This window comes from Lycium ferocissimum, unplaced genomic scaffold (genome assembly GCF_029784015.1).
Source record: "Lycium ferocissimum isolate CSIRO_LF1 unplaced genomic scaffold, AGI_CSIRO_Lferr_CH_V1 ctg298, whole genome shotgun sequence".
NCBI lineage: Eukaryota > Viridiplantae > Streptophyta > Magnoliopsida > Solanales > Solanaceae > Lycium > Lycium ferocissimum.
Window position 1 is genome coordinate 591,751 of NW_026725197.1, and position 10,658 is coordinate 602,408.

At 42.1% G+C, this 10,658-nt stretch overlaps 1 protein-coding gene across 1 annotated transcript; it reads right to left on the reverse strand.

Annotated features, from left to right (window-relative positions):
* Window positions 1–4,531: 4,531 nt before the first annotated feature.
* Window positions 4,532–5,970, reverse strand: LOC132043883 (uncharacterized). The gene is made up of 3 exons (XM_059434336.1): window positions 5,730–5,970; window positions 5,303–5,398; window positions 4,532–4,986 (listed from the first exon to the last, which is right to left on the reverse strand). The coding sequence occupies exons 1-3, from the start codon at window positions 5,968–5,970 to the stop codon at window positions 4,532–4,534; spliced, it is 792 nt and encodes a 263-aa protein (XP_059290319.1).
* Between the last annotated feature and the right edge of the window lie 4,688 nt (window positions 5,971–10,658).

Below are 10,658 nucleotides of genomic sequence, written 5' to 3' on the forward strand. Positions count from 1 at the left end.
GGTCGTCTTTATTGGAGCAGATTCGGGCTCAACAGTTTGATGATGAAAATTTTCCAAGATTCGGATACGATGTTGCAAGGAGAGGCCAAGGAGGCTATTTTAGATGATGAGGGATTTTTGAGGATCAAAGGTCGTATATGTGTTCCTCGAACATGTGATTTGACTAGGTTGATCATGGAAAAGGCCTATAGTTTGAGATATTCTATTCACCCGGGGGCTTTAAAGATGTATTGTGATTTGAAGCAACATTAATTGTGTATTTTCACGAAGAGGGACATAATGTATTTTGTATCTCAGTGTCTGAATTGCCAACGAGTGAAGTATGAACACTGGAAGCCTGGTTGTGTAATCTAGAGAATGCCCATGCCTGAGTGGAAGTGAGAGCAGATTTCTATGGACTTTGTGGTAATGTTACCACTGACCTTTTGGTATGTTTGATGCTATATGGGTCATTATGGATCGATTGACCATGTCTGTGCATTTTATTCCGATTCAGACAACCTACAATTTAGAGAAGTTAGCGTAATCTACATTTCAAAGATAGTTCGGTTGCATGGGGTGCCATTTCTATCATTTCAGATCAGAGCATGCAATTTACATCTTACTTTCAAAGGTCGATGCAGAAGGAGTTGGGTGCTGGGATGGATGGCCTGTTCGAGCGAACTGTTTAGGTTTTTGAGGATATGTTGCAAGCCTGTGTTATTGACTTTTGTGGTCATTAGGATCAGTTTTTGTCTTTGGTGGAGTTTTCATGCAATAACAGTTCCCATTCGAGAATTAAGATGGCACCATTTGAGGCTCTATACAGTAGGAGATGTTGTTCTCTGGTTTGTTGGTTTAATGCTTTTAAGGTTAGGCCTTCCGGCTCAGAGTTGGCAGAAGATTTATGTGGATTGAAAGGTTTGTGACTTAGAGTTCATGGTTGGAGAGCGGGTTCTGTTGAAGGTTTCACCCATGAAGGGTGTGATGAGATTTAGGAAGAGGAAAAGTTGAGCCCGAGGTATATCGGGCCATTTGAGAGTGTTCAGCATATTGGTGAGGTGGCTTATAAGCTGTCTTTTCCACCTGGTTATCGGGTGTTCGCTCTGTGTTTCATATTTTGATGTTGAAGAAGTACCATCAAGAAGGTTCTCATGTGATCCAGTGGCCTTCGATGTTACTCAATCAGAATCTGGCTTTTGAGAAGGAGCCGGTAGCCATTGGATAGGCAGATTCGGAAAATGAGGTCAAAGAAAATTGCTTCCATAAGGTTTGAATTGAAGCATCGTCTGATTGAGACGATACTACTTGGGAGATCGAGTCAGACATGCGGATCCGATATCTCCAGCTTTTAAAGAGTTTAGGTACTTTCTTTTCCTTTATCGTTCAAGGACAGATATTTATTTAAATGCTAGATGATGCAACGACCCTCCCGGTCATTTTGAGCGTTTAGACTTTCGAAATACCCTTTGCGTAATTTTTAAATGGTATTCGTGACCTGTGGGGATGGGTGGCGCGATTCCTGAGGCAATCAGGTGAGTATCGGATCAAATTTAGCAAAATTAGAGCTTCTTAAGTTAAGAAAATAAGGAGGGTTGACTAAAGTCAATGTCGCGCCCCGAACCATGGCCTGGGGGTAACACGCACTCGGTGGCTGAAATCCTAGACTGAGCGAACCAATCATCACTGACTAAACTACTGAAAATATAATTGTGCGGAATGTACTTAAAGCACGCTGAACTACTGAAAAGTCTGATTGAATATCATAATTATGAAATACTAAGATAAGTCTGAGAATATTGTCACGACCCAAATAACGGATCGCGCGGGCACCTTCCTATTCCCACCTGGTAGGCGAACTCATCCCTTACTCAACTTCCAAAAACAACATAAGAAAGAAAATAAGAAGAAATAGCAGTCTCAAATCATAAATAGATAATCATGCGGAATCCTACAACATGAACCCCTGAATCTGATCTGAATAGTATAAGAGGAACTAAGTACATATGTCTTGAAAATACAAGTCTAAAAATAAACATCTGTCTCAGAATGGGAAAAGTAAACACAGAGGGATAGAGGAGTCTCCAGGCAGCGGATCCATCAGATGCTCACCCTGAACACTCTAAAGCCTAGCCTCAGGATCACTCTCGAGAGGTAGAAGTGGAGCCTGCTACAACCCTACACTCAGAAAAAGAGTACAGCAAGTTAGTATCAGTACATACACTATGTACCGGTAGGTATCATAGGCCGACAACAGTTAGATAACATATATAAAAGAAAGAAACTGAAAGATACGCATGCGAGCAGTCAAGTACTATCACAACACAGTCTAATAACAAATAACACACGTGATAGGAATACCTCGGCAGAATCAATGTAATACATGAAAGAAGTAATGAGTGCATATGCAATGCAATGATGTGTCATACACATATGCTACGGACGGATAATCCCCACGTCCTGATGGCCATGACCCATGAGGGACCCGCGAAGTCCATGTATTAGTCACTCCTCACACAGCCCAGAGATGACTTCCAGAACACTAGCCACTCCGCACACAGCCCAGTGGTGGCTTCTGTATCATTAGCCATTCCGCACACAGCCCAGAGATGGCTACTATATCAAATTTGTCCATAATCTCGGATGTTCCCTTCTCACTTATTATCATCAGTACCAATCACAGTTCATATCAATGTATCATGAAAAATGAGTATGAATGCAGTGCACAATATCAATCTCAACTATAATCATATCAAGTCTCAATCGTGCCTCTACATGGGCACCTATCACAATATTTATACTGATCAATCAATTTCTTTCCTCTATCAATGATAAATGTCAAGATAAGTGAGACACGAACACATCACAACCACAATATGACAATTAAGCAACAAGGCCAATACCACACACATGGCAACAAGCCAAATCACAACAAACGAGGCAACTAATCCATAAGTCAACAACAATAACAACCTAAGAATATCCATCCCAACTTCATACCCGAAAGCTTAACGTGCTGTCTCCATCAATAACTAACTCTACATATGTTTTGCTAACTGGAGTCTAACCAAAAAGGTAAGTCGTAACCTACCTCGCTACCGAGCTGGTGCCACGAACAGCTAAATCTGAGCCTTGCCCTTCCGAAGAGCCTCCGAACACTCAAAGTCTAGCCATTACTGAAATCTAAGTTATAAATGGGGAAAAACGGTACCCATACTGATATACATTCGTTCGAATCAAAATAGACTAAGGAAAAGAGGGAAATCGGACCCATACGGGTAAAACGTATTTTAAAAGATAGAATTGGTAACCCAAAGTTCTAGTAGTTCAATTCTACTCTCCAATTGCTAATTTAGCTCAATCATTGATCAATTTGATCATTCAAGGCAAAACCCCAAATTAGGCATAAACCCTAGCTTCTCCATATTTAATTTATCAACTCAAATTGAAGATTCAAGCCAATTGGCTACTAATTAATGAAATTTCATGCTTAGATTAGCCAAATCCATCAATTAATCTCACATTCAAAGCTTAAAATTCAAATAATAAAATTAAAATTGAAACTCATTTTCTCCAACTAGTTTTCTAGATTTCCACCATAGATTTCAAGCTTAGGAAGGTAAATAATGGATAACAAGGTGGAAGAGACTTATCCCATGAAGAACCCACTCAGAAAAAACTTCGAAACGCCTTTGAGTCACTTTGGAGAATTAATTTTGGGGATGGGAAATGAAGGGTTTAGTTTAGGCATTTAATGAATTTGGATGCAAAAAAAGTCCCGCTGTCGCGCATTGCCTCAGCGGAATACCATCCGCTGAGGCGGATTTTAATGGAATTCCCAAACTCCTACGCCTGCAGACCAAGCCTCGCTGAGGTGGGTCCACCGGGGCGCACCCAGTCTCATTGGGGCGAGACATCAGAAACTAGTAATTTTTGGTTTTTCACCAAGTTCTCCCCAAATCCCGACATCCACCTGAGACTTCCTAGATACAAAGAAGATATGCATATATACATAAAACACGCTACGAGCTCACTCGTAGTCTCGGAATTACCATCAGAGGTCTATTTGACTTGGTCAACCCCCAATGGCCAACAACTAACTTTCCCACCAATATCCCAAAACACTCCCGAGTGCCTCGAGAACCGAATTGAACATCCCAACAAGAAATAATCGACCCTTCGGACCTCACGGAGTCAACAAATTTTGGAAAAAGGTCCATTTATCAAAAAGTCAACTACTGATCAATGTTTTTTCAATTCTCGTAAGTCATCATACAACTCGCCCGATTACCTCGGGAATCATCTCGCCTATCCCTGCGGGTCAAAATCATACTAACAAGGCTGGGGGAAGGGTCAACAGGGTAAGATGGGTCAAAAGCACAATAACGACCAAACGGGTCTTTACATCAGATACCAATTAAACAATTGTTCGTCCTCGAACGACATAGGAAAGGAATGGGGGGAATAGTACCTTAGTCAGAAATTACTGGGGATATCTGGTATGCATATCAAACTCAGTCTCCTATGTGGCCTCCTCAACTGGACGGTTCTTCTATTGCACCTTGATTGAAGCTATCTCTTTTGATCTCAACTTTCTCACTTGCCTATTCAAGATCGCGATAGGCTCTTCCTTATAAGAATAATTTTCATTAAGAAACATGGAGTCCCAACAAATGATATAAGAACCGTCTGAATGGTACCTCTTCAGCATGGAAACATGAAATACCAGATGAACACCTGACAGGCCTGGTGGCAAAGCTAACTCATAAGTCACTACACCAACACGATGGGGAATTTCAAATGGACCAATATAACTCGGGCTCAACTTGTCCTTCTTCCCAAATCGTATAACACCATTCATTGGCGAAATCTTCAAAAAAACCTGCTCACCCTCCATAAACTCCAACTCTCGAACCTTCCAGTCCGCATACACCTTTAACCTACTCTGAGCTGCCAGAAGCTTTTCTTGAATCAGCTTCACCTTGTCCAAGGACTCCCTCAGCAAATCTGCACCCAAAGGTCTCACCTCAAAAGCATCAAACTATCCAATCGGAGAACGACACCTCTTACCATATAAAGCCTCGAATGGCGCCATATCAATACTCAAATAGTAGTTATTGTTGTATGCGAACTCTGCCAATGGTAAGAATTTGTCCCAATGACCACCAAAATCAATAACACAAGCCCTCAACATATCCTCAAGCACTTAAATAGTCCTATCGGACTGACCATCGAATCCATGGATGGAACGCGATGCTAAGATCTAACTGAGTACCCAACTAACTCTGAAAATTCTTCCAGAAATAGGAGGTAAACTGAGTACCTCGGTCTGAAATAATAAGAACAGGAACCCCATGCAATCGCATAATCTCTCTGATGTAAATCCTGGCCAACTTCTCTGCATTATGTATAATATGAACTGGAATGAAATGTGTAGACTTAGTAAACCTATCCACAATGACCCAAACCGAATCATACTTGCCTAAGGTCTTTAGAACACCCGTAACAAAATCCATGGCTATCCTCTCCCACTTCTACTCGGGAATGGGCATCTTCTAAAGCACACCGCCAGGTCTCTGGTGCTCACACTTAACTTGCTGGCAATTAAAACACCGAGCAACAAAATCTGCAATCTCTCTTCATCCTACCCCACCAGTAGTACTGTCTCAAATCACGATACATCTTAGTAGCCTCCGGATGAATAGAATACCTAGAACAATGAGCCTTCTCTAATATCAAATGAATCAGACCACCCACACGAGGAACGCACATGCGTGCCTTGATCCTCAAGACCCTCTCATTATCATGCATGGACTCCTTAGCCTCACCATTCAACACTTTATCGAAAATGTTACACAATTTAGCATTATCGAACTGTTGTGCCCTGATCTGCCCCAAAAGAGACGACCTCGTCTCAACACAGACTAAAACCTTGACCAGATCTGAAATATTGAGTCGCACAAGACTGTTAGCTAGATTCTGAACCTCCATGGCTAAAGAATGCTCCGAAGCAATCAACCTAGCTAAATTGCCTATACTCACTGCCTTTCGGCTCAAAGCATCGCACTACCTCATTTGCTTTGCCTGGATGGTAAAGAATGGTGATATCATAATCCTTAAGTAGTTCTATCCATATAGCTGTCTAGAATTGAGATCCCTCTGCTTGAACACATGCTGTAGACTGCGTTAATCGGTGAATACCTCACAATGGACCCTATACAAGTAATGCCTCCAAATCTTCAAAGAGAAGACTACCGCTGCCAACTTCAACTCATGAGTAGCGTAGGTTTTCTCATGAATATTCAACTGCCTAGAAGCATAAGCAATAACCTTGTCCTCCTGAATCAACACGGCGCCCAAACTAAACAATCCTCAAATGTCGCTCATGCTCTTCCTTGCTTCGTGAATACACAAAAATAACATTAATGCAGAATACGACGAAGGCATCCAGGTATGGTTTGAAAATTCCATTCATCAAATCCATGAAAGCTGCTGGGGCATTAGTAAGCCCAAAAGAAATAACAAGGAACTCGTAATGACCAAAACGAATCCTAAAGGCCGTCTTTAGAATATCTTCGGCTAGAATCTTTAACTGGTGATAGCCTGACCTCAAATCAATCTTGGAGAACATTGAAGCACCCTAAAGCTAGTTGAACAAGTCATCAATACGGGCAATAGGATACTTATTTCAAATGGTGACATTGTTCAACTGGCGGTAATCAATACACATCCGCATCGACCTATCTTTCTTCTACATAAATAGCACGGGAGTGCCCTAAAGGGAGACACTTAGTTTAATGAAACCATTACTCAAAATGTCATGCCCCAACCTTGGTGAGGCGTGACTGGCACCAGGCACTTACGAAAACCGAGCGAACGAACTGATAACTCGCATCCTCTATGTCTCACACGGTGAAATAAGGCCAAGAAGGCCAACTATGAATATAATATCATGCGTACATATATATATAATGGGCCTGCGACGTCCACATATCCACTAACAAAACATAACTGAGCTGTACACAGGATTCTGTCTGCAAAGCCTCTATGAACATGACTGAAGTACACAAGTCGGGACAGGGCCCCCGACATACCCTCTTGTCACAAAAAAAACATATACAACTCAGACTCGGCAATGCTCCAGGAAGAAATGGAGCCAAACAAATCAAGACTGGTACCTGAAAGCAGCCTACTACGGAAGATCCTCGTCCCGTCTGTCTACACCTGCAGGCATGAATGCAGCGTCCACAAGAAAGGATGTCAGTACGAATAATGTACCGAGTATGTAAGGCGGAAATGTAACATAATCAACATATGCTGCAAAGAAAGAGGATAAGAATCAACTTGGCACTTCTGACTTACCGATGAGAATCTGGTACACGTCTCTTAATGCTCTCATATCTTTAACTGCATCTATGGAAAATACTGTATCTCTAACTTACTTACTGTCTTAGTGCTAACTGCTCAACTGATCAGTGGTAACTGCCTGGCCGGTCGTAGCTCGGTGGTAATAATTGCCCGTCCGATTATCGCCCTACGGTAGAGCGCAACTGCCCGACTGATCAGTGGTAACTGCCCAACCGGCCATAGCTTGGTGGTAATAACTGCCCAACCAGCTATAGCATGGTGGTAAACACATATCTGCCTAACTGTCCGTAGCACGGTGGTAACATCTGCCCGACTGGTCGTAGACCAGTGGTAATTATAATCAACATCATAACTAAACTTCTACAAGTAATCTCTATACACTTCCTAAGGTCATCACTTAACCCGTAGGGTTTACATAATCATATAAGACTTATAAGAACAGCTTAGGCCATTAGTACTTTTTCCCACTTGACTAGACTATAACCAAATCCTAAGATACAACATGAACCTCTCTTCGAACATTAAGTACCTCATTAGAGTTCCTCTGCTAGCACTCTATTCATGTCCTATAAAACATTCTTTAAGAACCTATTCCTAAACTCATTGGATTATTATTATGGAACCGTCATCATGAACACGTCTCACCTTGAAGGAACAAAGTCATAAGATGAGATTAACACCAATGAATAACATCAATAGCCATGAAACAAGCTTAAGGGTATCACAAGAACATCAGGAATTGTAAGCTTTGAACCTTTAGAAACAAGTTTATTGAAAATGTCATATATGGGTTTACAACAAAGGAATCATGCCTTAAGAAAGAAAGGTTTAGGCTTAACATACCTGGAAGCTTACTTTCCGACTCTCCAACCTACCTCCTGTCTTGCAATCTAGTTATTATCGTTCGTAGTCTCGTAATCTTACTTCCACTAGAACCGCAATCTCCTCAATATTCACCTTGAATCCAAGCCAAGTTTTGCCGCAATACGATATTATAATCACAACTATACGCCGTTCGGACCTAAATCCGGAGATTTCACTTAATTTGTGCTAAAATTCTATGGACGGAAGTTGGGGGATTGTTCTAGAGAGTTTGGGATATTTTGAGAGGTGTTTTTGGATGAAAAATGAGGGATAAAACCCCTTTTATACGGTTCTAAAGTCGGTTTGGGTACTGTAGTAGGTAGCAGTTACTATAGCAGCGCGACTACTGTAGCAGCTCGGTTACTATAGCGCGCGTTTCTGCTCTGTCAGCCTAAGTTGTAATATCCATAATTCTCTACTCTGATGTCGTATCGACAAGCGATTTATTGCATTGAAAACTAGATTCGACGAATTTCATTTTAGGATTTTGAAACACCTTAAAACTCCTAATATACTAGGAGATATACCCCTCCAAAATTGACCTAAAATTCTGTCCAAAATTCTACCAATTTCCAAATTTTTGACAAACCTATTTTCTTCAATTTGCTTATTCCCGGAACCTTCTAAAACTCTCCATACATGATATTTATCATTAATCATACTTGATAATAGTCATGTCCTTTGGTTCCAAGGTTGTCCTTCCCGGTTATGACTTACGAGATCATAATTCATCCTTTACTCATACAATATACTTAATAATGCTTCATTCCTCATACTTCAAAGTTGTTTTACTTAGTCATAGCTCGACACACTTACGTTCAAATTTAATAAGTGCTTCTCTGAAAGTACGGGGTGTAACACAAAAGATCTTGAAATTACTCCTTTAACTCTCTCAACTTAACTGGTGCCATCCAATATGGCGAACTAGAAATAGGGTGAGTGCCCGGCTCTAGATCAATGCAGAACTCAATGTTATGATCGGGTGGCATACCCAGCAAATATGTAGGGAATACCTCCGCGAACTCGGTCACAACAGGTACAAACTCAAGTAACGGAGTGTCAGCACTGATATCACGAATATGGGCCAAGTAGGTCAAACACCCTTTATCCACAAACTTCTTGGCTCGGAGGCAGGAAATAATATTCTTCGGGGTGGGACTAGGAGCACCCCTCAACTCAAGTCTAGGAATACCTGGCATGGCTATTGTGACCGTCTTGGCATGACAGTCAAAGATCGCATAGTAAGGGGACAGCCAATTCATGCCCAAAATGATGTCAACATCTAGCATATCACGAATCACCAAATCTACCCACGTTTTATAACCCATAAAAGTAACTAAACAAGATCGATAGACTCGATCAATCACTACCCAATCTCCAACCGGAGTAGACACGTGATTAGCATATCTAATCGGTGAAAAGAATTATAAGCAGACATATAAGATAAAGTAGACCCAGGATCAAATAAGACTGAAGCTACCTAATGACAAATAGAAATGGTACCTGTGATAACAACATCTGACGCCTCGGCCTCTGGCCTGCCAGGAAAAGCATAACAATGGGCACCACCACGGCCGCTCTGGCCGGACTGAGCTCCTCCTCTGGAAGCCTGAGAACCACCTTACCAGACTGATATCCACCCCTAGAGGACTGTGAACCACCGCGTCCTGTCTGAGCACCTCCTCTACCTAAAGAACCACCCCGGCTACCAGAAGATGCCGGAGTCCTAGAGTCTGGAATCTGGAACCCTACTGGCTCCACTTTGTCTTGACCTGGGGTACTCTCTAGCAATGTACCCGGTATCACCACATACATAGCAAGATCTAGATGGCGGAGGCTGAAACACAGATACTGAAGAACAGGAGTAACCACCTCGGTCGGCTGGCCGAGAATAAGAGCCTCCAGAAACCTGCCCTAAACCATAATCACTCTGCCTCGAAAGGCCTCTTGAATAGTCCAGAGTGCTAACTGAATAGGGCGGCTGGACTGCGGCTGATACGACCTGGCTAACTAGCCCCCACCTCTACAAGTTGACCCACTATAACCACTATACTAACAGGGCTTCTTCTCACTACCCCCACTAAGGACTCGGTCCCCTGGCTGCCTCAACACTCGCAGTATGGTCTACTACAGACTGAAAGGAAGCATCTATGGCTACAAGCTGAAGACACGCCACATGTAATGGAAGTACCAGTTCACTCATCAACTTTCTAACCCTCTCTGACTCAATAGGAAGCAACTGCGTAGAATAATGTGCCAAAGGCAGAAATTGAGTCTCATACTCAGCTATAGACATACCCCTCTGATGTAGCTGGATGAACTCATCTCTCCTCTGGTCCTTCACAGTACGGGGAACATACTTCTCTAGAAAAAAATTGATGAAACTGTGTCCAAGAGACTGAAGGTGATCCAACAGGCCGGCAATCAATGAAGGACCTCCACCAAGT

Bases quoted from the DNA above. Each gene is read 5' to 3' on its own strand.
- LOC132043883 (XM_059434336.1), bottom strand. From the start codon at position 5,970: ATGGAGGTTCAGAATCTAGCTAACAGTCTTGTGCGACTCAATATTTCA. The intron at 5,399-5,729 runs GTCTGATTCATT...ATTTCATTCCAG, and splicing joins GTGCGTTCCTCGTGTGGGTG to TTCATATTATACATAATGCA. The intron at 4,987-5,302 runs GTACTCAGTTTA...CTTTGGGTGCAG, and splicing joins TCTTATTATTTCAGACCGAG to ATTTGCTGAGGGAGTCCTTG.